Consider the following 27,160-nt stretch of genomic DNA (forward strand, 5'->3'; position numbering starts at 1 on the left):
ATACCCAAGTGATGACGATCTTGGCCCCGAGGTCAACGAATATGTCCTCGTGTCATTATTTCAGGACTGCTTTTCTCCTGCGAGTACGAAGCACCCTTCGTGGGCGATCTCGGCCCTGAAGTCAACGAGTAAGTCCTGGTCTCACTCTTCCAAGCCAGATTCCCATCATGCAAGGGGAGTGAGACCAAGACTTATTCATTGACATCTGGACTTGCCGGATCATGAGATATGTTACATCAGATTTGATATAAATGCCAACATCAGATCTGCTCCCGAGCAGATCTTCAAAAATATTAAGTTGTCTGCCTGCGCAGGCAGGCTCTTCTTTACTTGAAGTGCCTGTGTGGCTGTGGGGGTTTGAATGGTGGTCGTCGTTCAGATACAATGATGGGGTTTCTATCTGGTGTCCTTGGATACTTGAAGAGCACAATATGGCAGGTGTGTGGATGATGTGGAGATTTTGTTGTTAAAGATGTTACTTTGCAGATATTTCTGGGGATGCGAGATGGGAGATGGGAGATGGGGTCATGTTCTTGATAGTGTATATGTAGGAGGGGGAGAAGTAGTAGCAATAAAACGTAGTTAACTATAGCCGCTTCCGCGTGCGCTTCCTTTCCCTCATCGTGTTGAACTGCTTGAGATCCCGCCGGTAGAGAGTCGTGGATAATTGTGGTTAGTCCTATATATGAGCTTCTCATTAAATGATAGCTAATAAGCAAATCAGGCTTCGTGTGAAGAGCAAGATTTGGAGCTCATAATCTGACCAGCTTGTATACTGGTCGCCGACAGGCCGTACAGGAAGGGAAAATAAAATTGTTTCCAGTAGCTACCTGGTAAGTCTTCAGATTTCAGTGCCATTGTCCATAATGTCAAGTATTGATTTTCTTTCTACTTTAGACAATTGATACCGGTCTATGCCCTTACCCAAGGGTCCCAACGCCTTCAAATGCCCTTTGAAAAGGGTATGCAATGGCTTTGCTGCTTTGCACTTGATCCCGGATTACTCACTTCCGATGAAGATGAGCAAAGCGAAGATTGTGAAGCGGAGGCAGAGGGCTTCTACCAGAAACCACAAGCATCGAAAAGAGCGTCGACAAACCTGCCCCTCATTAATCCCTCATTCAAGCTCATTTCGGAGAACCAGTCATCATCAAATGCCGTTGAAACAATCCAGAAGCCCCATCACAGGGTGGATGATGTTAGTATGATTCTTCTCCCTCACGACTGCTTTAATAACGCTTGTTTGATAGGTCTCAATGGAGCTTGAACGACTTTCCAGATATTTTCTGCTCCAAAAAGATAAGATAGCGAAAGTTTTATGCAGCCAAGGTGAAGAAAGCCAATGGGGCTCAAGGGAATTCAAAGTTGCCGTTGACTTGTGTTAAGCCAGGCAACTTTGCGTCCACACCATCAAATTCGTCTGCCGATTACTATCCATCGAGCCCTTTCCTACCCTCAACCACGACGTTAATTTCTTTACTGATTTCCTCTCGGGCATTTCAAATGCCGTGGCGCTTGCCAGTTGTTGCTTCCCCCCCTGCATTACTACCACCAAGGCAATATGCCTAGACAAGAGGCACTCCAGCCGAGATATACCACTCGAGAAATCACTTCCTTCGTTTTGAAGCGATTTCCAGAGCTATGCCGCAACGTAAGTTCAAAACACCCAATATACCATCACAATTCTTGTGTTTGACTGACTTTACATAGCGCATTAAAGAGTCGATCATTGAGTTCCGTTGGGAATTTCTTGATTATTCTTTGGATAAGACGGAGTATATTGAGTGGTATTGTGGGTGGTGGGCAATGTAGTTGCATCAGCGAGATGTATTACAAGTCATATTTGATGACAAAATGGCGAAGCCACACGCTTGCCGAGGACAGCGAGATTTACCACGGCATGCTAGCAGACAGCTCGATGGAATCCAGAGATCAGACCCAGCCAGAGCAACCCCGAAACCTTGTTCAACGGAGCTGGTTGGGCTGTCGGAGAAGGTATTTGATAGTCTTGTGCAGAATTGTAATTCAAAGTTAATTTCATTGAAGTGTTGCCATATCTTCTTACACTAATATAGTGCCACAAAATGTGTTCGCTGTCACATACGACCATAGACTGAAGAGAATTGGGCATCCCGTCCGCTCTGCCATACACAAGCTTCAGATCGGTGGATTAGTAGTTGGGTGGGTGACCACCAGCGAATCCCCACTGTTGTATGTTTCTTTTTGCATTTTTGGCATCTGAGGGAGGAGGACGAGAAGGGTATCTATCCTTTTTACGGTTCTTGATTGCTTTAGATGACTATTTCGAAACATACAAAGCCGGTGAACCAATAATTTGCCTCGGCATTGAGAGAGTCTTCCAGCGTTTGTGTTTTTATTTTATTTATGCTCGACATCGATATCCCGAGGTCCAAGATGGCGTCGAGAAGTTTCTAAAATTGGTCTTCGACGGACATTTGCTTCATCTCAAAGACCCGCTCTTTTGTGACCGGCAATCAAGATCTATTCATCCTGCAGCCCATATCTAATCGAGTATTCTTGCTTCTTGATACAAATCTTATCAGCGGTTTCCCATACCGTGGATCTCATCATCTATCTTTCTCCTTGCTAGAGTTACTGTAAATGGTTCTCAAAGGCAGACTAGGAATATATCGATCTCGAACATCTTTGCCTAGCCTCTGTTTCAGTTCAGTGTCCTGTGGATCCGGAAATTTAGTACAAGGGCAGGTTATGCTTGTTGATACCGAGACTGCGGCGATGAGTAGGAAGTATTGGAGTATTGAAGAAGCTTGCAGAAAATAGATGGTGTACTTGTTATGGCCTTACATGTTGTTAGACTTCCAGCATCGATTGTATTTGATGATTGTTGTTGTGACTGGGATCTCCATGCAAATAATGTGAACAGTTTGTGAATTTGTTTGTGAAGAGCTGGCTCCTCTCTGAATCAATGTCCGACATTGCCGGAATCCACTGTGGTGAATTGTGCTTTGTCATCTGTTCACGTCTTCAAGAATGTGTGAATACACAACTCTGCTGACAACAGTACACATATGAGTGATCAGGGCTGATATAGAAAACCAAGGTTACTCTCTAGGAAAGCTTTCACCATCGAATAGTGACATCGTAAAATTTGGCGGAGGAAGAGGAAGTGAACGTTTGCATCAAAAGCAAATAATGAAGTTCTAGTACAAGCATTTGTGCACTGGTCACTAGGCACCCCCTATTTTGAACCAAGACGACCTTAAAGTATCGACAGGAGCAAACGTTGAAGGGAAGAGAATTTGCAAAGACAGCCCGTGAGAAAAGAGCTAGCCCATCACTGAGACCTCACGTTCTGACAGTTGAATCTTTTAACTCGACTAAGATTTCCGAAGTTATTCCAATGCCAAACATTAACTTTGATGTCGCCGACAGGAATGATACTTCCGTATCTTCTTGCTTCCACATTTGGTGTTGTTGTCGAACAAACAAAAATTGCGGGGAAGTTCCCAGCCACCAAAACCAAAGCCACTCGTGCCACTTCACTTCACTGACTCCCGAGGTCCCCATCCACCACCACTTCATCTGACAACTCACTCACACCACTCCTCACACAACACAACACGACACAACACAACACTCTCACCACATAAAATCATTCGGCATCGCAAAAGGCGGAACTTGTTATTCTCCAACGTTGAGTATGCAAGGCAAGTAAGCTTGGCAAGCATTGGCACACACAGAAATCTATGGAACAAATCGTTGGAATACGAGGAGATCGGCATCTGTACGGTACTCATTATCTATTTATAGATTCACACGCATCTGACGTAGCCAACCGTATGGATACATCCTTCACTGCCTCCACTATCTCGTACTCGCCTTAACAATGAATGAGACTTGGTTTATGTAAATTTATTACTCCAAAGTGATAGAAATGCGGAGGAATAAGCATAAGATCGAGGCGTCCGGAAGATGCACACGATACCGCTTCGATGCCAAGATCTTCGTACCCGCACAGCCTTGCATACAGCGTGCATATACCGCTGTTCTTCTCGTATTGCTGAGAGGAGACTCTGCTGATGGGGTTATGAATAGTGTTGATAGACATCATCTGATTCAGGTGCAATGGAATGTTTCTCGTAATTGACGATGCAGACAATGCGGTCCTGGTAGGTACCCCGCTATCACGAGTTTCGATGGGTGAGAGGAGGCGACATATACGGAAAATTATCTGGTGAATTACTGAGGCGGAGATGAGGCTGGGGTGAGGGGCTTTTGAGGGGTAGAAGGTATATAAGACATGATGTGCGCCGTGGTGGAAGATCATCATCAACATCAACATCTACATCTACATACACTACTTCAAAGGTATCTACAAGAACTTCTACCTCACAAACAAACAAACAAACAAACTTCCTCGCCTCAACCACACAAATTCAAAATGCAATTCCCAACTCTCGCTACTCTCCTCACCTTTGCCGTTAGCGCAACAGCCATCACCGTCTCCTACGACGTCGGCTACGATGATGCCAGCCGTTCTCTCGCCGTAGTTTCCTGCTCCGATGGAACCAACGGACTCCTCACCAAGGGCTACACTACCCAAGGTTCCCTCAAAAACTTCCCAAACATTGGCGGTGCATCCACCATCGCCGGCTGGAACGATGCAAACTGTGGCAACTGCTATCAATTGAGCTATGGAGGAAGAAGCATCAATGTCCTTGCCATCGATCACGCTGCTACGGGTTTCAACATTGGACAAGAAGCACTTGACACTTTGACCAATGGACAGGCAGTTGCCCTCGGAAGAATCGATGCTACCTACACCCAAGTCGATAGAAGTGTTTGTGGATTGTAGATGGTTGAAGAAGTCCAGAATGCAAGCATGGGTATTGGAAATGGAAGATTCGAAGAAGGGATGGTGAAGACGGAGATGGATATTGCATTGGAGATGGGAGTAATGGTGTTACTGACGATTAACGAGTATGGTTACGAATATTTTAAAGCGAAGTAATAATGATAATGCAATTTTTGCTACCTAATCTTTTGCTCCATCCGTGCATTTTGAATGTGATGTACTTCTAAGAATATTATCCAATCTTTGGTGCAAACTATAGAAGCTCGGATTGTCTGGAAAAATACAGCTTTTATCTCATGTTGACCATAGTTTGATTATATCTTACCAATTGTTGATGTTTCACACGTGTGGAATGATGGGAATTCCCATAGATGCTCCAAGGTTCGCCATTGACAGATCAGTTTTAAAACATAGATGCGGGTATCGTCAAAATGTAAATATAAATGTATTTATTTATGGAATGGAGTCTGTACAAATTATTCTATAATCTAAATGTTATATCTAATGGTATGATTGATATCTATGTTCCCAAATTCCAATCCGAAACGCCGTACTATATCCATATTCACGTGCCAAATTTAGTATCCCTCCAGTAAATCAAATCATACATCATCAAATCTCAATTCAACTTATCTGCTCATCACTCATCCAATCCCTTCAAGGAACCCTTTTCACAACCGGAACCCTCCCACCCCAAACCTCTCCATGAAACCCCAAGAACGTCCTCAACTGATCCTCGAAATTGCCCATGTACTCCTTATGAGCATACCTACACCTAATTTCCTGCAATCCCTCCAATCTCAACAAACCCCCATAATTCAATTCCTCCCAACTCTCCGCTCCTCCCTGTCCCTCATACTCCTCCACCATTTCCTTACATCTCAGCCCTTCCTGAAACTTGAGATGTACATACATCGTATTATCCCAATCCAGACCCTCCAGCTCCACCGCAGTGACTCGCCCCAAAATCCTCCTATCCACCGAGTTCAGAAATGCCATCCACTCGACGAAGCGTTTGCGGCCTTTGAGATTCTCTCCGCATAAATCCCCTGCGAAAAAGGAAATGGTGTCTGCGAGGGGATTTATACAAATAGGCTGTCTCATGCATTTACTGAGGAGAATCCCGCAATTGCCACCGGATTTCCCACGGGATCCGGGAAATTCCGAACGGTAAAGGAGAGTGTAGTATAAGAGTGTCTCGGAACGTGATTCAGAACAGATAGAGAGGGTGATGGGGGGTGGGGAGGAGTGAGCTTGGAGGGGAGAGATGTTGTAGGAGAGGGAGACGGTTCGGGAGGAGGGGAACAGGGAACGCCAGATTTTGCGTTGAAGTTCCAAGGGGAGGAGAGAGAATTGATGAAATTTCCAGGTAGGTGACGTTGGCTTTTCTGATGTTTTTGAACGTCTTGATGGGAACCATGATTTTGGTGACATGATTGACTTCGTGATTGACATCGTGACTGGTTTTCTCCTTTTCTTGGTGAATATATTTCGAAATAGTTATATTCCTCCCAATATCCAGATTCTGTTCTAGTAAATCGAAATAGAATCAAAAGAATGTTCAAGTGAGTATGATGAAAACAACAAAATTCCAAACAAGAAAATACGCCCCTGAAAAATTTCCTCCGCAAAATTATCTGAAGTCTCGTATCTGAACTCGAGTCATGGAGGATTTTTCTGACGTCTTTGCGCAATGAATCGGATCGAGAAGCTAGAAAATTCTAGATTTTCCAGTGTTTCCAGCCTTATATGATGAAACCGAAGTTAAATTTTTCTCTCCGAGCATCGGAAAATTTACCGATATACTTTGACGATAAAGAAACATAAAAAGGATATATAATCCGGGAGGAGATCAGGTGATATGAATGATTAAAGCAAAGCGAAAGAGATACCTACGTATGAGAGAGATACATGTGGAATGATATCTTCACCGCCGTCGTGCGTCTTATACAAACAAGCATATACCTACTCACCGCGCATTCCCACTTGAGAATTAAAGTTTTGAAAGCGGATAATTATCTCGACGTGTGATTTTCAATCTTTCTTCTGTGCTGAAAGAGAATAGAAATCCACGGTGTTTCTTCTGGCGACAGCGAGGTGTTGATCCTACATTGTGTCAACGAATATTGAATTCAGATGTTTCATCCCATTTTTTTCGACCGACACTAGAGATGCATTGTGTGTATGCGAATCCGAGTCAATCACATGATATGATTGACTCGGACTGATTGACTTCCTTCTAAGAGATTTCAAAGATCTTGGCTCATCATCATCAAGTCAGATATGTAAACAAGGATGAAGATAACGGGAATTATGTGAGATTCATGTGACAGTCATGTGCCAGGCTCAACGGTGCAGGGTTATGGTATGCAGTCTCTTATCACCAAGATTCTTATCAGTCCAATGACCCATCCTCAACCCATTCAACATCACGGCACGGCAACAGACAGAAAAGGGAATATTTTCGACCTTTACATGTTTCAACGAGATGAAATGGATAAAATGGGAAGGGGAAGCATCCGAAATCTCGACTCCTCGTCAATATGTCACCTTACATATAACCATCGAACCAAACGGGAATACCTTTCTTAACACGACCCACCACGGCATAAAAATTGAATGAAGGAAACAAGGAAAACCCAGACCTAAGCTCTCCTCGTTCGCTGTAGCCGCCCGAACCCTTAGTCACGGCATAGTCTACTTTTACTTTTGTTTGAGTCCTTTCACTTCACATGTTCTGAACGACGGGAACGAACTTTCAATATAAAATCGTTCGAGAATGACGAGTTCAATAGATCATTCGTTGCCTTTGACTTCCAGCCAGAATTAAAAGAGTTTCAAATGTTTGGTTCCAGGTTAACGGTTTATCTAAATCTGGTTAGGATTGCGAATAAGATTGGATCTCCTAGGATGGTCAATCTACACGATCGATTCATCAAGCCCTATGAAAGTAGTTCTTCGTTACGTGATAGGTTAGGCCATCAAAGGATCATGGGTTTTAAGCTATCAAAGGCTTCAAAGCTCAAAGCTCACGATGGTACCTGGAGATCCACCATAATATATGACAGTTGCACGGAGTTGGTATCTTTCAAGGGCAGTTACTGGGTACATCGGACGGGAAGATAGTGATTACTATTCACGAACAGGTGCCCTCATTTAAATGTTCCGTCCCCTGTTCTTCATACATCGCTGGAACCATTGGTTCTATTTAGCTGTAGTCATGAGAAGATGGGTGTTCTCCCACGGCTCTGACCTTAATATGTCTTTTCGAACTTCTCTTGTGTTCTCTCATTGGTTGATTGCAACCTTTCATGGCTCAACATGCAGGACCCAATCATTCATCTGATCTCCAAGAAGAGACTAGTTCCGGAGAATCGCCTCGGTTTCGGAAGATGACAAGTGGGTCTGTCGTCGAGTTCATCTGAAGCTATTCCCATTTCATGGGTACATGTCAAAATCTAAGTGGATTTTCACAGACGACAGCTCTCCACAAACTATGTCCCTTGATCTTTGGTATGGTATATCCAATATACCTCAACAGCACGAGCCACAATACATACACACCACACCCAGTCATACTCAAATAACATTATCAAATCTTCCTTCGGACCCATTTTCAAAAGGTTCTAGAGGGAAAATAAGGCGATATTTGCTGGCAGCCACGAGTATCGTGCCCCAATGATTTTATACGATCCATTTTAAGAGTAGATCCTCGCCAAATCTATCGATTCGTGGAGGTACAAGGTTAAACAACTTTCCGATTGACCAGCAATGTCCATGTCTAATGGTGGCAATTTTCAACAAAAATGATTGAATGAAACGAGGCTTCATCGATCATATACCATTGATATTGTTGTAAGGATGGAAAACTGAAATTAGCATCTACATGAAATTTGCATTTCACTTCAACGAACCCCAGAACTTACACTCCGCCTGTTCATGACTTTCTTTAATTGTACTCTTTGACTTTTAAATATACATAACTTTCGGTCTTTACACGTTACCCCATTCTGCTTGGGTTAGCTCAAGGCTTGGTTGGCAGTGACATGTATTGGTGTTACGAAGTCAACGACTTGCAAGAACCTGGCCATTGGATTTGAGACTGCCCGGATGATATGAGCTGTACAAATCTCGTCGTGGAGGCATGGACATCTTGGGCCATAGCCGTCGTATTTATTGCAGTGAGAATTTCTGCACGAGTCTCGAACCTGGGTTGGAGACAATTAAAATTGGATGATGGTTTAATGTTTGCCGTTTTGGTTTGTAGCACTTTGATGCAACTTGTTTGGGATATGATTCTGATGTGCAATGATAGTTCGTATATACAGCTGAAGCAACCTCATCATACTACCTCGTGGCTCGCTGGTTAGGTTATTCGAATGGTGGAATGACTGAATCGGAGCGTCAGACTCTCGATCCAAATTCTCTAGAATGGTTGTATCGAGTTAACGGGGCTAAAACGCATATTTGGAATTGGGTAACCTACATTTCGTTGATGTGGTTACTGAAAGCTTGTTGGATTACCTACTATGCTCGTTTAATGTAAGGGTACATCTTGGTCTCGGGATTGTATAATGACTAACATTGAATTATAGCTCAGCTGCTGAAAAAAGGTCATTGAAACGTATCACTGTAGGATATGTGGTGTTGGGTGTTACATATCTATCAGCTATTCTGGTAGTATTTTGTAAATGTATGCCATTGAAGAAGCAATGGCAAATTTATCCAGATCCAGGAAGTGAGTAACTGGCAGAAAGCCTGTTTGGAGACCTTTCTAATGACAAACCACAGATTCCTGTTATTCTGGCAATTCTGTATTTCAAATGGCTTTCATCATGTCTGTTAACACAGCAACACATATGTATATTATGGCCATACCTCTTCCTGTACGACCAAACAGTCTAGCCTCACGTTCTCTTAAACTATAACTGACACATTATAGACTATTCTTGGCACGAAGGGAATGTTACCATATCAAAAGCTCTTTCTTCTCGTCCTTTACAGTGGAGGATTTCTCGTCACCGTCTTCGGAATCCTACGTTGTGTTTCCATCTTGACCGTAAGTTCTGGTTCCGACGTAACTTTCCCATTCTCATTCCACCAACCTTCTTCCCTCTCCCACATCCATCCCAAGACTAACCCATCTCAAGACTTTAGGCACAGCCACATCAAGCGGACAATGGTCCCTTCGCGAATCATTTCTCGCAGTCCTAGTAACCAATCTTCCAATAGTCGCTCCGATTATCAAACGCTTTTCTCAACAAGTCCGTGATCAATCCACGAAAATCTCATCGCATACTGGAAGTTCGCCTTTTCGAGAAGAGGAAGTCGAACTGGGCGAATTGAAATTGAACCACGAAAGATCCCGATCAAGAGGGAGAAAACAATCTTTAATCCCTAGGATTAAAGAGATGGGACCCGGGGAATGGGATGATGATGAGGTTGTTATGGTTCCGAAAGCTGCGCTGCGGAGATCTTACATGGGTTGTAAAAGTCCAGCGCCGGGTGAGGATGAGAGAGGAAACTATTTTCAGTCTCGTTCGCACACGTCTACACCTAACGGCAATGCGAGCTCGAAAGAAGAATTACAAATATCGGAATTACAACAGCGATTAGACTTAGTACCGAAGAAGGAAAAGAGTAATATGAGAACGACGATTCAGGCAGGCTATGGAAATCATAATCGCTGGAATTGGAGTAAAGATGAGAGGAAAGATGGAGAAGGGGAGGAGGTGGAAGAGGGTCAGATTAGAGTGGTGCAGGAATTTAGATTTACGAATAGTGCTAGTAGTGTTTATGGGGGACCTGTTGCTGGACGATAGGTTGATAGAGGATACGAGAGGAGAAAATGAGGAAAGACGAAATTATATGATACCCAATGTTAGCATTTTTCAATTTCACCTCGCATCACATCCACCACATTGCATTGCATCTCATCTTCGTATGTTCAAACACATCTCTCTCACCCTAACCTAGTAGTTTTGGTAGATTGGCTTGCCGGCGACCCGAATTCTTGCATTGAAAATGGGTTGCTCTCGACAAGTAACGAAGATAAAGTATAGTACAAGCGAGGAGAAACTTTCTCTACTCCACCCCGAAACTGTTAAACTTAACTTATCTGGGTAAGAGGGGTCTTCTTCATATTTTTTACTATACTGCATTTCTGTCGATTGATTGTTTGAGCCAAAGATAAAAGCTTTATTCCACATTTTGGTGGGGTTTCGCCTGGACGAATTTTGTACGGAGGACCTCGGATAAATAGTTTCTTTCAAGTGAATGAATATAAGGCAGATGTGTTTAAAAGGGGGGTTTGTTTACCGTTTGTTCCATGGAAAGATGTACGTTGATCTTGTGAGGGTCGAAAGATTTCTATATGGGAAACTTCTTGAAGATCTCGAATATTCATGATGTTTTCGAGAATAACACCTGTCAAATCCGTCGAAGACGCTCCCACTAGGTGGTTCCAGACACTATATCTGGAATATAATGTTTCTACCGATGGTGGTGGAAAGCTGAATAAGTCAACTCCATTTATCGTTTATGCAAAGATCCTGATAACGTGTAGTCGAAGGATACGAGCACGCACTTCTCCCAGACTCTTGACTTATTTCTTTTCCAATCCCCATTCATTCACCTTTATTCAGAGAAACCTTGCTTTTTTTTCGTTTTCGAGAATGGCCACATGGCTCAAGCTCTTTCAAATTCTTGAGCCTTTGATGGTCCTCGGGCATATTAGCACGAGGTACATCAGATCGTCTCATATCAAATCCTACACACACATCGTATCACCAAGGATACTTCCTTTTTGGCGCCGTCCTAGGAAAGACTACGTTAAAGTCCCATAAACTGCAACAAGAGTCATGTGTCGCAACCAAACACCACGTTACTGGTGCTGCCATATTCCCGGCCGAATTGACGGAATTGACCCAAACGATCGAATTGTCCCTGATACCCCAACACCAGCTCCAGATTGCAATGGAAAGGGATCATCTTGTCCCTCATACCGCGAATGCAAGCGCAAGTATTTCCAGCAAAAACAGTTGTGTCCAGATTGCACCAGCAAAATAAACCAATCTCCTCGAGTAAAAAAAGAAATCAAGGCCTGGAGCAAGGAAATTTTCTATTATAAAGTTACTAGTGAAGTTTTTGACTTCCTGAATGATGAAAGGAGGGATAATGGTGAACAAATATTGACGGGTAGTGAAAAGCTTCAGATACGGGATAGTGTAGAGAGACATTTTGATGTTGCGATTCAGGAGCCATATTATGCGGACTTGTTTGCTTTCCAGTTTGAATACTTTAGAAACGATGAACTTCTTCGGGATGTCAAGCGGAGAGTTTTATCGGAGGAAGAGAACTAATCTACTAGGAAGGACGGTTAGTTGATATATATCTTGCCCCCGAATTAGCTCTGGGAAGCTACATAAGGCAGTTATGCTGAAGTTGAGGTTCATTTTCTGTCTGTCTTCTGAACTTATCTCTCGCGTTAAATCGTCTTTATAGATAGCGTTGAACCTATTCAATAGCATTTTTTCATGCTTTTAATTTGATTTCATATTACAATGCAATTGATTCTATATTTCCTATAATCATCAGAACAATCTAGCGAGTTTCACTCGGGCGGACCTGTTTCTGAATATATCTGTGGATGAATGATATTGAATGCACCTGATGCCATGCTTTGAGCAGTAGAATAAGCGAAAATTATTTGGCTTCATACTTCAGTAAGTCAAATCAGAGCATACAAAGATTTTAAGGTGTATCGGATTTACTTCACATCCGTCTATACATATATTTTCCTCCCCCCCTTAAAGATAAAACCTCAATCCGTCAGCAATGAGCTACAAGCGGCTACATATCGTTCCCGCAAATCATCCGACTTGGGTGGCTTTGTGGCTATCTGTGCCGCATTCTAGGCAGACAAACAATTTTCCAAATTTTGACTTTCTGGTTTCGAACTCTTCCTCATGTTATAATCGTGGTTATCTCTGGAGAATTATGCTCGCAGTAGTGCGTTCGATTTTGAATTGATTCGAAAGTGTCAAATCTTCAATTCTACAATTTGTTATCGTTTTTTTTTGTAGTCAGGCTGTCAGCCCGAGTTGCATAGCCGACCTACCTCGAGGCCCGCGGCCAGTTTCTCAATATTTACAATGAACGCAATTCATTCGAGGATCCATCCATGTATTGTATATTTGGTTATGCATAGCGCACAAGTGTCGAGGCGTTTATTTGATAACCCATGATAATGCGCCTAAGCTGGCATGCTAGGAAATCTCAAGGTCGTAATCAGCCGTGTTTATCGAGCTGTGCAACGGAATTTGAGTGTGGCTTAGTGGGTGCCTATTGCCATCAATTATCTTTATAAGTTTTCATCCTATTCATATATCAAGATACAGAATCAAAATCAAATTCTGCAAAATAACCATCTTCTTATCAATTTTACATCAAGTTAAATTCAATTAAAAACCATCCTCAACATCAGAATGCCAGCACGATCAGAATTCAGCTTCGCTGCTTCTCTATCCACCTCTCTCCCTGGGGATAACAACAACGATGGAACAGCCATATCACCCCCCAAAGATCTCGGTACAGATGGATCCGTACCAAGCACTGGAGATCAACCTTCCACTCCAAGATTCAATTCGAAAAACCCTTTCATCTCAACACCTGACCATACTCCCCCTTCCCCTCCATTATCCCTGAACGAACCAACCACTTCCTCTACAGATCCCACTTCAGAACGAATGCTTTCTTCTTTCGGCAAACTCTCTTTATCTGACTCATTCATCCCTACCTCTCCCTCAATTACTTACCTATCAAAGCTCGACACATCGCCAGACACTCCCATTATTCCTTTCGGGCATACCCTTCAAAACAAGGAAAACAATACCGATACCCTCCTCTACCGCTTACAAAATGCAACATCTAAGACTAACCATTCTCGCTCCTACGGATTTCGTTGCTCTGGCTGGATGGATAGTCTCTACACTTCCGGCGTAACAGACGAACGACAAGCCGACGGCCGAGCATTCCAATCCCACTGTAATTTTACCTTCCAGCCAAGTCCCTACATTTCCGTGTCCACGTCCGTTGCACGAATTATGAGATTACCCCAGTTCAAGAAAGAGGATGAAGCGAAAAGTCGTGTATTCGTGATCTCGCTGAATCGACTTAGACAATTGGGTATCAAAGCACAAAGTACGGATAAATATCTTGAGAAGTTTGTGAATTCCGCAGGGAACCAGATATATAGCAAACAGTGGCACGGGGACGATGAATATAAGTGTGGAGTGAGATATGTGACGGATACTCATTGGTTGGTGGAGAAATGGATACCGGATCAGGCGATTGTCAGTGAGATGGATTTTGGAGAGTTTTTGAAGATAGCGGAGAGAGAGGGAATCACTAGGGAGGTTGCCAAGATCAACTCATTCATAACAGAATTAGATGCACAGAAAATCGACTTGGAAAAGTGGCCTAAGAGAGATGGGAGTGAGCAAGAAAAAGTTATCATGAAGCCGGAATCTTCGAGCAGAATATTTTCAGCCTTGCTATAGAGAAAACAGAGGCTCAGGTGAAGATGTTTGCAGAGAACATACAGATCAAAAATTGTCGACATTAGAATCTAGTTAGAACGAGGAACGAGGAACCGGAAGAAGTATCGGTACAAATAGGACGATCCTGCCACATTCAGATGAATCTAGCCGCGTCGCCATCTCGACTGAAAGACGCGACGAAGAAGTTGGAGCTGAATGCACATATATAGATATAGGTCGTTGGAGTCTCGGCTAATTTGATTTGATTATGCATACCTTTTTGAAGCTATTTTTTACCAGCTCTGTGTTAGTTTCTTTTTCGAGTTTGGTTGTCAATATTCTGGGTATATTCGGGTTTGTTCCGGTAGTGAACTTACCAACTATATATATATAGAATCAGATTTTCTTCCAATCTTAATCCTACATTAACCTTCTCATCACGTGCCCCCCTTATTCCTACCCTAGATAATCCCCCTCTCTGCTCAAAGTGCCCACAAGAACATCAAGCAGCCATACCAGCCTCATTTACTTCCAACACGTACCCCCACGAAAGAAAAGCAAACCCTCACATCATCGCTATTATCCTTAGTCTTAGTCTTAGCTTCAGCATATCATACTCAGTATCCCTACAAGGTGTTCATCTTACAGGTCCCTCTATATCTTAACAAAATAAAACATGCTGTCGCTATCATTCGATTTTTATAGCCAGTGTGGCAACTGCTAATTATTACTTTCTCTCTCCCATGATTTTTACATTGATGGATAAAGTCGACTCCATTACCAAAGTCTGTAGCATGAACAACCAAAACGCTTAAAAAACTCCCAATGAAATGGTGCAATTGACGAGCGTGAACAGAGGATGAGAAGAGGAGTTGATCACTTGACCGAAAAGATAAGGAGGAATTAAAAGATTAGATCAACCATAATGAGCTACAACTTTACGCTGAAAATCATCCATTTAATTGTTTATCCTGTCTATCTTGTGTATCGTGTGCATCTCAGCAATGTATACTCATCATCTAACCACCAGCGCCAAAATTCCTTAAACACCCTTACAAACCTCAGAATGCCCTGCATTCATCCGTCCATTTACCCACCCAATCTATTCATTTATCCCTCTACTCCTTATAGATATCATCATCGAACTTTCCAAATCTATCTCTTCCCTCCGCTTCAGCATTAACCCATACGCTGACACTTGTTCCCGGACACTTGAAAACTCCCCACCCATCCTCTCCAATCTCTACCTCTCCTTGTTCCCAACCCAAAACATCCGTCCATCTCTCTCCCGCATGCATTTCTCCTACAAACATTCTCTTCTCTCCTGGTCCCGCATTACTCAATACTACTGCGCAACCGAATGGTCGATCCCAAGTTCCATATCTTACCCAGCCGATACAGGTTGCGTAATCGAAGTAATCTTTCTGTTCTCCATATGCGTAGAGTTTTCTGGCTAAAGCAAGATTTGGGAGTGCACCACCGCACGATGGAGGGAAGGGATGTTCGCCTTTGATGCCGTAAAGATCCCCGTAGAAGATACAGGGGTAGCCATCAAAGCGGAGAAGGATGAGGGAATAGGCGAGAGGTTTGAAGAAAGGTTCTATAGGAGCTTCGAGGGCCTGGTAAGGTTGGGTATCGTGGTTCATGACTAGTGTCTAGAGAGTTGTTAGTTTTATATGTTTGAGAGAAAGAAATTGGAAAGCGATAGAGAGCTCTGAAGAAAAGAAGAGAAAAGCTTACAACAGCATTAACTGGTGCAGTCTGAACCAGGGTATCATCGAAAACACCTCTCAAGTCTCCTCCCTCTGTCTTGCTCAATTTGCTGAAGTTATAAACCAAGGGTGCATCAAAAAGACTAAACTTTCTGCCCATGCGATCCAAATATTTGTTCATATCATCCAAACTATCCTTCCAAAATTCTCCCACGAAGAACCATCCTTGGCCATATTTATCATTCATAAGAGTAATGAATTTTCTCAGAAAATCCTCACTGAAATGTTTGACAGCATCAAATCTCACTCCCTTTAGTGTGATTTGATCTCCAAGCCATCCTCCCCAGTTCAATACATCTTTTTCTACTTCCGGATGATCATAGTCAAGATCTGCGAACATGAGGTAATCGTAATTGCCCTTTTCAGAATCGACATCGCCGTCAGCTGCCCAATCTTTTGTTTTATCTCCGAGAATCTTGTAGATTGCATTTTTTTGGTTTGCGTCGTTGTAATCTGTGCCAGAGAAGTGATACCAGTGGTATTTTTGTTTCGAATATTTATCGCCACGGCCGGGAAAGTCAAAACCGAGCCAGCCTTCGATTTCATACGGGTCTGAGACATTCTTTGTGCGGTCTTCCTCATCGACTTCCTGGGCAAGACACTTTTCTTTATGGTCTGCTGCTGCTTTGTGATTGAGGACTTGAGGAAGAAGGGAATGTTAGCTATTCTTCTTCTTAGAAGTATATTGTTACGAGGAGGGTATTACCAGCATCCCAATAAATTCCTACTCCAACTTCATTGGCTTTCTTCACCATTTTTACCAACTCTTCCTTGTTACCCCATTTGGTGCCCTTTCCTCCCTTTTGTTCGAATTCTCCCAAATCATATAAATCGTAAACATCATAACCATTTCCAGATTGAGAAGACGCTTTGCATCCGGGTGGGATCCACATATTATCGATACCGGTAGCTTTGAGAGAAGGGATTGCATCGTGGAGTCTTTGCCAATGCTTATGATCGTCTGGAACATACCATTCAAAGGCTTGGAGCATGGTCATATTCTCCGGAGTAGGTTTTCCTATTGATGTTAGGTATGCTTCTTTAAAATCGGGATATTGAAGTGGTTGCTTACTTTCTTCATTAATGTCCCCCATATTGACGGATTTTGAAAAGACTAATCTTGGGTTTGATGGATAACCAAAATTATGTAGTAGTTGTAGAAGAAGAATATAGGTGTATAGGCATTAAAAAAAGTCAAGGAAAACATAGGGGAACCTACGAGAATAAATAATGAATCTCAAAGATGGAATTGTCGTAAGATTACAACAAATTCGATTTTTGAAACTCGGATGCCCCTCCATTATTCCAAGTAAATAATTCACCCCGCCTGATTTTCAAGTGTTGGGCTGGGGCTAGAATAGAGCTTAGAGACAAATAAGCTTGGAAGTGATAGTCTAACTTCCAATTTCCACCTTCTGGACTCTAAGACCTTGATTTTGGGAGGGAAATGCATGAAGGAAAGATAAGACTAGTTGACCCCTGGAACTAACAAAGGTATCATGACGTGGTTGGCAAGGAACTATTCTTTTGCATGGATTCAAGAATTCCAAACCATGAAGCCTTTCAAATAAAGTTACAATGTGATATCGTGATATTTATAGCGACGACAAGCCTCATATGATATGGTACCTAGAGACCTTTTGTTACACGACTGATTAGCCGGAGTTTTGTACGACGAGAGCAAGTTAAAGTGTCATATCTCGTTACTGGCCCGTTTCCATCGGCTCGGATCTTGGCTGGATATTATTTACTCGAGTATGCAGTACGACATTTGAAGTAGCGGTAACGACAACGGTAACTGTAACGGCCTCGGTATTACCGAGTACTTGTGTTACGATATCAAAAGATAAAGAAAAAGAGATGAAGGCATCGCAAGTTTAATCGACGGTCCAAACAAGACACCCTCACATCCAAGGCTTCATTCAGGAACAGAGTAGAGATCAGCTCTTGGTCCCTGATATCCCCCCACATAGTCGGTCAGATAGAAAATCCCCCAGACCAAGATAAGTGAAGCGTGAGTACTAATAAAAAGTGGTAAGAAGAGGACGAAGCAATACGAGCACACTTTCGGGGTTGTACCGCTAGTTAAATCTTCGACAAGCTGGCATCTTATATATCATCGGTTACGCCAATTATTCGGAAGATGATGAAGGGGGTATGAATTAGCTTCTCATTTTCCTTCCTCTCTTCTTCTGCTTCACCCAAGAAGCAACGAGGGATAAATTTAGAGTCAAAGTACTCCAAGAATACCATGAGGAACAATGTTTATAATTCACCCACTTCGGTGCAGGCCGACTTTCTAGCAATGTTCAATTGGTGGTCCTTTGCCCTCTTTTCTTGAGTTGTTCGGGAAACCGTCAAAACGTCAAAAAACACGCCAAAATGAAGCATCGTAAACTACCTACATTGACATTGACATTGACATTGACCTTTTGACACTCACCGACATTCTCAAAAGTTTGGTAGCTGATTCTCAATCCAGTCCGGAAACAATCCACCCCTGCCACCATTACCATTTTATATTGGATTGATTTGTTCGTCGTTGAATTTCCCCTCAATTCATTCCACCTTTTGGTTTGACATTTCTACGAAGGGGAAAAGCTAAAAGATCGGTCCCCTGGTCCCCTACAAATATTTATACGGTTACCACGACAACCGAACAATCTCAACATTTACTCACTCTTCCATTTCATCAGATACCTCCCAATGATTTCAAATGATTCAATTTTGACAAATATGCTTTCTCTTTTACCTGTATGTCAACTAACTAATGAGATTCTTGTAAATTCACTCCGTACACTTGTTGTCAAACCCTCCAACTTCATCCTCGTACCAATCATCAAAATTAATCGACGGGTTGCTGCATGAACTGTTTCACAGATCCGTCAATATTTACTTCCCGAGCATCGTTACAAACGGGTATACTTAGCGAGATTATAGTGAAAAGTCGAGGTAAAATGCCGCAATCAAGTTCTCATCGACAATCGGAGTTTGAAATTCATGAAGATTCCAATTCTTTGAATGATATGGTTGAAGATAAAGATATCGAGGCGTTCGACGGGGAGAATGCGACAAGTGAGGGGAAAGACATTGGTGATGTAGTGTCTCAGTTGGAGGATACACAAAGAAATACAGAAGAGAGTCTGGAGATGGAAGAATCTGAGATTGGAGGAGATTCAATTTTGGATCAAGAGTTACCAGAGTTACAAGAGGACGATTCGATACTCGCAGGCACAGAAACGAAACACAACGAACATGATGACTGCGAAGACTGCAAACACGCAAGAGAGGAGAAGCGCAAGCGAGCAGAGGCAAGAGAACTACAGATGCGGCGAATCGATGCGGAAATTAAGGATGCAGCGCGAAAGGTTGTGGAGAGCATTGAAAAGAAGGATCCCACGGGGAGTGCGGACACGAACGACTACAACGATTTAATACTTAGCACACAAACGGCGGATAGTTATGAACCAGAAGATCATGATGATTCTCTTTCGAGCGCAGGAACCGACGAGAGCTACGAAAGAAATCTATACAACGGGCAAGATGGAACGGATTTGACATATGATATCACAAACGCTACGTTGGAAGACGAAGAACCAACGGAGGACGAGGACAGTATTCTTCACCACGATCTTTCAAGTACCGATGCCGAAACAGAACGTGGGGACTATGATATGGAAAGGAGAGATAGTAGTTCACGTTATGGAGATGTCGAAGACGATGTTTTCACTGATGGTTCCGACAAGAGCCCCCGGTTGTCGATAGGTTCCGCTGAGGAAGAACCTAGCAAAGTGAACATTAGTAATCGAAACTCATGGCAATCAAATCGATATCTTGATTTGAGTGAAGAAGCGCACCAATTGGTTGAGCTCAATTCGCCGGTTGTTGGTGAAGAAGCTGCTACAGAATCTGTCATCTCAAGAATACCTAGCGGTACTTCTCATTCTCGTACGTCTGCACCGAGAGCAAGGGAGTCATCATGCAGTCCGAGAAAAGTACAGCGTCATCCATTCCGCACACCGTCAGATATAAGGGCGATGCAAATGTATTCACCAGCTCCTTCACTCTTTTCCACCCCTTATTCAGTAAAACGACAACAGAATCCTACCGTTTCTCGTCTTGGTACTCCAACTGGTTCTCAATACTCTAAAAGTCGTACGCCAACTCGATTCAAAAAGACTAGAGAAGAATCCTCTCTTGTACTTCTTCATGTTACCGTTCTTCCATTGCAATGGCAATACGCCAAAGCTATCCTTGCTCCAGAACTTCCTGCGAATCTTTACAGTATACGTGAGGCATATTATCTTTTACAAGAAAAGCTTAGCGAAACCATTCTTACTCGTGGAATATTACTTCCTCATCCACAGGATAGTTATGAATGTCTTCAAGAGCGTTTTCTTGATGCTTTAGAACTTCCAGTACGCCCCCGAGCTAAGATCCTCCGGTGTGGACATTACATGGGCCCTAACACCACATCCTCCGACGATGACTCGGACGAAAGAGATAGTGGGTTTGGTAGTACTGGAAGATTTAGACCCAGACCAGACAAAGTCTGGTGCGACATTTGCCGTCGAGACGTCAGATACGAAGATGACGACCAAAACGAAGACGATAAAAGATTCAATGTCAAGATCTTCGCAAGCAACGGCTTAATGAGAGCTGGGGCCTGGGCAGCTGCATGGCGAGAAATGGAAAGAGTAGATATCGAAATTGAACCATTTGTTCAACCATGGATGGTTGAAGATATGGAAGATTTAATCGAGAGACTACGAGAAGCGGAAGAAAGAGATGAGGATAGCTATGGACATTATTCGGATGATTCGAGTAGGGAAAGTTTAGGGTCGGAAGCTCAGAGGTTACATGAGCAGGGGATGGACAAGGTTACATTGAGACAGAAGAGAGGGGGCTCGGAAGAGAGAATTCAAAGAAACGAATGGTTGGCTGCTGCTTCTAAAGCTGCGGTAGAAGAGGCGGAGAAGTGCGCGAGGGAGGCTGAAGTCTTAAGGTTGAGAGAAAAAGAGTTGGCGAAAGCTAAAGAGGAAGAAGCTAGATGGGTTGAAGAAGAAGCAGAAATCTTGCAACTCCAAAAAGAATCCGAAGCATCCAAAAAAGCAGAGAAGGAAGCTGGAAAACTCCACGTTGAAGCGGAAAGCTTAAGACTCCAGGAAGAAGAAGCCGAAGTTATACGGCTTGTGGAAGAAGCGAAAGACCGAGAGTCAGCTGACCTTGATCCCGGGTCACCGCAACATAATGACGAAGGCCAAGTCGTCAAAGAGCTGGAAGCAGAAGCCCAAAGAATCCATGAAGAGGAAATGGCATTAGAAGAAGAAGAAGCACAACGTATTTTCGAGGCAGAGCTTGCAGAACAGAGGGTTCTTGAGGAACAAGCTAGGGAGATTATGGAGGAAGAAGAGGTTTCGAGGAGAGCCAAGGAGGAAGAAAGATTACGAGAGAAAATCTCGAAACAGGAAAAGGAAGCAGAAGAAACGAGATTACGGGATATTTATGAGAAAGCTTCAACCCGAAGTGAAACAACACAGTTTTCTTCTACCTATACTCCTACTTCGAAGCTGAAGACTCCCACGAGGACAGTAGAGGGAGATGAAACACTCACGGAACTCCTAGTCAGAGCAGTAGGTGTAGCGATGCGCGATAGGAAAAATATACTCATCTTAGTTCTCAGCGTGGTAGTGCTAATACTCGCGCTGAAACCAACTTCAACTCAAGAAGTTGAAGGAAGGAAATCTGTACCGGATATTATCATCCAGAACCATAGGTATGAAGTTGGTCAGAGTGTCGATCAGAGAGGTTATGCTGCTTCTGAGAGTGCTTTGCCTATGAGGGAGATTGAAGGTTCGATTGAGTGGAACGGACAGGGAAGAGATGTGGTTAGTACGAGCTCAGCGCCGGCTGTTATACAAGGCGAGGCTATGGGGGTAACAAATAAGGGGGGAAGATTGGAGATTGATGCTCCTGTCCCCAAGGAGGTCAAGAAGCCTCTTCAAATCAGTGCTTCTGAAACAGAGAATCTCCAGACGGCAAAAGAGAAAAATCCAGTCTTGGAAATTGGAATGAAGGTTGAGGATACTGTGTTGAAAGATACCCCAACCTTCGATCCTTCTTCATATGCAAGTTTTGAACCTGCAAATTTACCAGCAACCGATACAGAACCACAAGTACAGAAATCAAATATCGACAGTAATACCGAATCCTAAATCGGCAAATATAATAACAGAAAGAAGAAGGAAAGATAAGCGAGTAATGATGTGGTTCATTTGATACAGACAGAATATGTTCTGATACCTGGTTACCAGTCCTGTAAGCGTGTGCATTGTTGGAGTATTTATGTAGCGAATGAATGAATGATTGAGCGATCATGTGGGTTGCTTAGTTGGTTGGATTGTTTATGTGATGATATGGTTATAGTTATGTTTGTTTGTTCGGAAATTTGGATAGATTTCAGGATTCTTACGCTCTTTTTTTTTGGTCTTGGCTTGGCTTGGCTTGGATGAATGTTTGGATGATGTTAATGATTGGATTTGGAAAGGTATTTTCCGGTATTGTTTGGAACTTGGGGAATGATGAAGCTGGAAACCTTATCATGGAAGATGATGAGGGAAAGGTGAGGGTAGTGTGGTTGTATATATTGTTGTGGTATTTGTCTGGATGGATGAATAAATGAATGGATGTAGGTAGTTGATAGGATAGGACAGGATTGATAGGAGAGGTTGAATTGGTAGTTAGCCTAGGACTAAAATCAAATGGCATGAAAATAAATGAAACCCAGACATCTTTTGTTGGGGATTGTAATAATGAGGATAGGTCTTTATGGAGAGATTGTGATATAGTCAGTATTTGGCACAATACTCTTTAATCTCACCTTACCTCATCTCACTCATTAAGATAACATTCTCTACTAAATATCTAAATGGAAACCTCTTTCCAATTCTCTCATCTCACCTTCCTAGATAATATTCCCTGCTAGCTAGCTCGCTGGTTTAGGATTGTGATTAGAGAGGCTGGGGTAGAGGGAGGAGAAGGGGAAAGTGTATATTTAGCGAATGACAATTCGTATTATTGGTTGGATGGGATGGGATGAGATGGGTTCTTATTCTATTATTTATGTACTGCAATATTACTGAATCTATCTACGTGATGCTAGGTATAGCAGACCGGGTGGAAGTTAGTGCATTGTGTTTTATTTGTCTGGGTGCAGAAGCAGAACTAAGGTGTTGAATATGGTCGCTTAGTCCCTGGAGGATGCTTTTCTTTCATGACGTTCTCAGATGTCAGGATCGCCCAACTAGTTATCTTTCCATCATCGCGCAAGATCAATCAATGTATGTCTTTCGGATTCACTTGAATGGTGGGGACTCTATGGTCTGATAGCTCGGATGGGTACTGAAGTCTTTTTTAATATGCGTATTATTATGGCAATTGCTTGCGTCGCAAGGGTTAAGTCTCTTCTAATTCACTTGGATGGGCTGTTTGTGTCATATTAAATAATCGCTCAGTCAACGTGTTCTTGATAGTCTGCCGAGAATGATGCATATTTTCTCATTTTGCTTAGACAAGTTAAATCACCAGCTCCATAGTTTCCATCAGAAACATGTGATCGAGGAGCAACATCTAACATTTCTCAATGATGCCAGGGTAATTTCCAATTCACTCAAATGGCCTCGCTTAATTCCCTAAAAATCGCCAATTCACTTTGCGACAATCGTTCATGCGTCTGTTGGCACGGGAAATGATGCCTCAATCCTTCAAACATATCACGCCGTTTAACAGTTATCAGGCATTTTTGGTAATCATATGTTTACTACTATTATGACCAATAAAATAAACTCGCTACATCCATAATTAGATTTACACTTTTGATATTTCTAATTTAAGTGGTCAGTTTAGACACTTCACACTTCAAGCCTAAAGCTTATGCACAATTCTCTCTGAAGCTTCAACCATGATACGTCAAAGATACGTGAATAGAAAGGGGGCTTCTGTTATATCACGTGGATAACATTAGTCCTGTATACCTAGATCCACGGGGAAGAGTTATACTTTTGTTGATATGATACTGCATCAAGAACATACCACGCTACCAACTTCTCCATACTGGTTTGGTCGAGAAGGTAACGGTCGAGAATTGAGGAGATGTTCTGATTTTAATGGCAGTTGTTACTCAAAATGCACCCATTCAACTCGCAGAAGTGCGAACGGGGCTTCAGTCGAATTCGTCTTGATACTCTTTGGCATGCAATGATTAATAAATAGTGAGCTTCCGGGTATGTTTGAACAACCATTTCAAGGGGGGCTCGCATGAAGAGTGGGCTATTGAATGATATAGTGCGGGGAATTTGAATTGATAGACTGAACTCACTTACAACTTTCCAAACTCATCCTTTGCTTTTCACTCAAATCACCTACAACTATCCTCATGGGAGAAATGTACCACTTTAACTAATCCTCTTCAACTTATAGCGTTGAATCAATAGAAGCCAATAGTTTGAATTTGGAGAAAGGAATTAAAAGGTATCAAAGGGTAGGAAAGTGGAGACCTTTTCGTCGTCCCAGCTTTATCTTATGTTGTACCTGAGATGATAATCCGATTGCCGCAGGTATTGTAGAAGGAATGACGAGATTATGCAAACACAGCTGGGAAAACATGCGCAAAACATTCAGATCTATTTTGAAATTTAGCTTTACTGTCCTCACCACTTCATCGAGGTGTTCAGCAGCGGAACAAAAACGCTGCGTTCATTGCAGCCTGGCCTAAGGGGTAAAAATCACGTCCGATCAAAGATATCGAGCCGATAGCATTTGATATCTAGCCAATATGCATCATACTGTCAAGGGTACAACACACAACATATCTTATTGTCATTAAACTAAATACTTTTTTGAGCAGCCACTAAGCATACAAACATGAAGCGTACTAATTCGTTATCCCCTTACTCAACGATACCCGATTTAGCAATAGCAACACGAGCTCTTGGGGTACCAGAACGAGTACCAAGTGCTTCGATTTTCTTCACAAGATCCATACCCTCAATTACCTCGCCAAACACCACGTGTTTACCATTCAACCAAGGTGTTGCTATTGTGGTAATGAAAAATTGGGAGCCGTTCCTATTGATGGTTAGCCTTTCATCACTGACTACCTCATGGATACCAATAACGGGTATCAGAAACAAAACCTACGTATTTCTGCCTGCATTAGCCATACTTAATTGACCAGGCTTTGTGTGCTTGAGCTCAAAATTTTCGTCCGCAAACGTTCTACCATAAATGGATTTTCCACCAGTTCCCTGAGGGTACATTAGCAGTTTCTCGTCAGAGATGAATCAAGCAAGTAATATAACCTACGTTTCCTCGAGTAAAATCTCCACCTTGTAACATAAATTGTGGAATAATACGATGGAAAGAACTTCCGGCATATCCAAATCCATGTTGGCCGGTACATAATTCACGGAAATTGCGTGCAGTTCGGGGAGTAATCTTATCATAAAGCTTGAAGGTGATGCGACCCGCGGGAGCTTGGAGTTATATCAGCAAAGGATGAACCCATCAACGAGCGTAAGACCCCACCAGAATCAACAGTTATGTCAAAGAAACAGTTCTTGCTCGAGTCTTCCCCATCCCCGGGCTTGACCAAAGGAGCTACGGGATTGGAAGTCGAGGATTGAATGAATGGGAACGAAGAAGTGATTGAGAAGAATGAAGGTGTTAAGAGATTATAGAGCGAAGAGTTGTGTCCTTCAGACGATAGAATTGGTGATGGGTAGGCATACTTCTGAGAAGGCGTGGAAAACAGTGGTGCCATATATCTTGGTTTTGTATCATTATGAAGCCACTGGAAGGCAGAAGTCGTTGCGAACATCTTTTTATTGGGAAAAAAAGTAAAACTAAGTCAATTGAAGTTGATGGAGATTGTATCAACCAGAACTCAACTATCAGCAAATGCTCGTCGATACTGCCGAATTGTTAAAGTTGGGTTACACACGTGATGAGTTTGGAGCCCGTGGTTTAGCCGGTCATCTGATATCATTTCAACAATCTATTGGTTGTGCAGTTTAATTGAAACACAAGAGGCACATCGACGACAACGGCTTGGTATTTACGACTTATTACTGTGACTGATCGGGCCAGAACCCTGTCATCGTCTCCCAATATCCCCAATATATGCTAATGCTTGGTTCTCCCCCGAAATACAGCTTCTCCCTTTACAAACTTTCTACGCTGAGGTCTCCACATAAGCCAGATGCGATATGGTTCTGGCCTGACAACTTCCCTCAATTCTGCGAGTTCTTCTTCGTCACATTCTGTAGTAGGTGGTACTCTAAGGAAAGAAGGAAGGGCGAATAATGACGAAAGCATAGGCTTTGTACAATTCGTGCCCGTCACCGGTTGACTCGACGAATGCCTCAAATACATTTCCTCTGCGAGCTTGCAACCCCATGCATCATCAAATTACCTGTGCCTATACGACGATGCTCTGGATCCACGAAGCAGTAATTCAGAATTGAGATCAGGGGATCAAATGAGGAGTCATTCCACAAGAGTTGTAATGCATTTCATAATGATAAGAAAGAGAAGCAGATGTTCCCTACGCAAGTGTGGGCGGCTCATGACCGAAGGGCGACCTCCAAAAAGAACCCAAGTGTATGGTCAGAAATAGTCTTCAGTGGGCTTGTTTGTCATGCATATTCTGAGTCAGAATCCGTAAAATTTTATGGTTCTATTAGCAACAATGCGTTACACCTGCTGGCCCCCAAGTCACTGTGATAACAGGCACTAGCGTTGCAAATGGATTTTCCGTGTGAACGATCCATTCAGCACCTAGAAAAGAGACACAAAACTCATTTTTCGTATTTGACGGGGAACCTGATGCGTAAAAGACTACTGGCTAGCTTGTCTCTGTCTTTGACCGTGAGCCAGGGCTGTTTGGATTGCCTGCGTGCCAAGGTCATTTTCTTTCAACACACTCCTCGCTGCCGGCACCTTTGAGAACTTCC

The 27,160-nt window shown here is 42.8% G+C and overlaps 10 protein-coding genes across 10 annotated transcripts; 7 read left to right on the forward strand and 3 right to left on the reverse strand.

Moving 5' to 3' along the window:
* Positions 1-946: 946 nt before the first annotated feature.
* On the forward strand, positions 947-1,812 carry Bfra_006262 (uncharacterized protein; the record flags this gene model as incomplete). Its single annotated transcript, XM_037336636.1, has 4 exons — positions 947-1,189; positions 1,309-1,466; positions 1,570-1,651; positions 1,711-1,812. 4 exons carry the CDS (start codon positions 947-949, stop codon positions 1,810-1,812), a joined length of 585 nt encoding a protein of 194 aa, XP_037198002.1.
* A 2,611-nt stretch (positions 1,813-4,423) lies between these two features.
* On the forward strand, positions 4,424-4,837 carry Bfra_006263 (putative epl1 protein; the record flags this gene model as incomplete). The annotated part of the gene is made up of 1 exon (XM_037336637.1): positions 4,424-4,837. One exon carries the CDS (start codon positions 4,424-4,426, stop codon positions 4,835-4,837), a length of 414 nt encoding a protein of 137 aa, XP_037198003.1.
* Positions 4,838-8,952: 4,115 nt separating this feature from the next.
* Bfra_006264 (putative integral membrane protein pth11-like protein) lies at positions 8,953-10,659 on the forward strand (the record flags this gene model as incomplete). Its single annotated transcript, XM_037336638.1, has 6 exons — positions 8,953-9,096; positions 9,153-9,379; positions 9,433-9,575; positions 9,629-9,723; positions 9,780-9,896; positions 9,988-10,659. 6 exons carry the CDS (start codon positions 8,953-8,955, stop codon positions 10,657-10,659), a joined length of 1,398 nt encoding a protein of 465 aa, XP_037198004.1.
* Positions 10,660-11,697: 1,038 nt separating this feature from the next.
* On the forward strand, positions 11,698-12,198 carry Bfra_006265 (uncharacterized protein; the record flags this gene model as incomplete). Its single annotated transcript, XM_037336639.1, has 1 exon — positions 11,698-12,198. One exon carries the CDS (start codon positions 11,698-11,700, stop codon positions 12,196-12,198), a length of 501 nt encoding a protein of 166 aa, XP_037198005.1.
* A 1,125-nt stretch (positions 12,199-13,323) lies between these two features.
* On the forward strand, positions 13,324-14,397 carry Bfra_006266 (uncharacterized protein; the record flags this gene model as incomplete). Its single annotated transcript, XM_037336640.1, has 1 exon — positions 13,324-14,397. The coding sequence occupies one exon, from the start codon at positions 13,324-13,326 to the stop codon at positions 14,395-14,397; it is 1,074 nt and encodes a 357-aa protein (XP_037198006.1).
* A 1,097-nt stretch (positions 14,398-15,494) lies between these two features.
* Positions 15,495-17,242, reverse strand: Bfra_006267 (putative alpha-amylase protein; the record flags this gene model as incomplete). The annotated part of the gene is made up of 4 exons (XM_037336641.1): positions 15,495-16,031; positions 16,117-16,787; positions 16,855-17,166; positions 17,221-17,242. 4 exons carry the CDS (start codon positions 17,240-17,242, stop codon positions 15,495-15,497), a joined length of 1,542 nt encoding a protein of 513 aa, XP_037198007.1.
* Positions 17,243-17,912: 670 nt separating this feature from the next.
* Bfra_006268 (uncharacterized protein) lies at positions 17,913-18,159 on the forward strand (the record flags this gene model as incomplete). Its single annotated transcript, XM_037336642.1, has 2 exons — positions 17,913-17,960; positions 18,025-18,159. Coding segments are annotated over 2 exons (183 nt in total), but the record flags the coding sequence as incomplete, so codon positions are not given.
* A 946-nt stretch (positions 18,160-19,105) lies between these two features.
* Positions 19,106-22,363, forward strand: Bfra_006269 (putative pathway-specific nitrogen regulator protein; the record flags this gene model as incomplete). The annotated part of the gene is made up of 1 exon (XM_037336643.1): positions 19,106-22,363. One exon carries the CDS (start codon positions 19,106-19,108, stop codon positions 22,361-22,363), a length of 3,258 nt encoding a protein of 1,085 aa, XP_037198009.1.
* Positions 22,364-25,096: 2,733 nt separating this feature from the next.
* On the reverse strand, positions 25,097-26,025 carry Bfra_006270 (putative peptidyl-prolyl cis-trans isomerase protein; the record flags this gene model as incomplete). The annotated part of the gene is made up of 4 exons (XM_037336644.1): positions 25,097-25,274; positions 25,347-25,453; positions 25,512-25,681; positions 25,734-26,025. The coding sequence occupies 4 exons, from the start codon at positions 26,023-26,025 to the stop codon at positions 25,097-25,099; spliced, it is 747 nt and encodes a 248-aa protein (XP_037198010.1).
* A 247-nt stretch (positions 26,026-26,272) lies between these two features.
* Positions 26,273-26,579, reverse strand: Bfra_006271 (putative gnat family protein; the record flags this gene model as incomplete). Its single annotated transcript, XM_037336645.1, is given in 2 exon segments — positions 26,273-26,366; positions 26,377-26,579. The coding sequence occupies 2 exon segments, from the start codon at positions 26,577-26,579 to the stop codon at positions 26,273-26,275; spliced, it is 297 nt and encodes a 98-aa protein (XP_037198011.1).
* Positions 26,580-27,160: the final 581 nt, after the last annotated feature.

The sequence above is a fragment of the Botrytis fragariae genome (genome assembly GCF_013461495.1).
Source record: "Botrytis fragariae strain BVB16 chromosome Unknown tig00000000, whole genome shotgun sequence".
NCBI lineage: Eukaryota > Fungi > Ascomycota > Leotiomycetes > Helotiales > Sclerotiniaceae > Botrytis > Botrytis fragariae.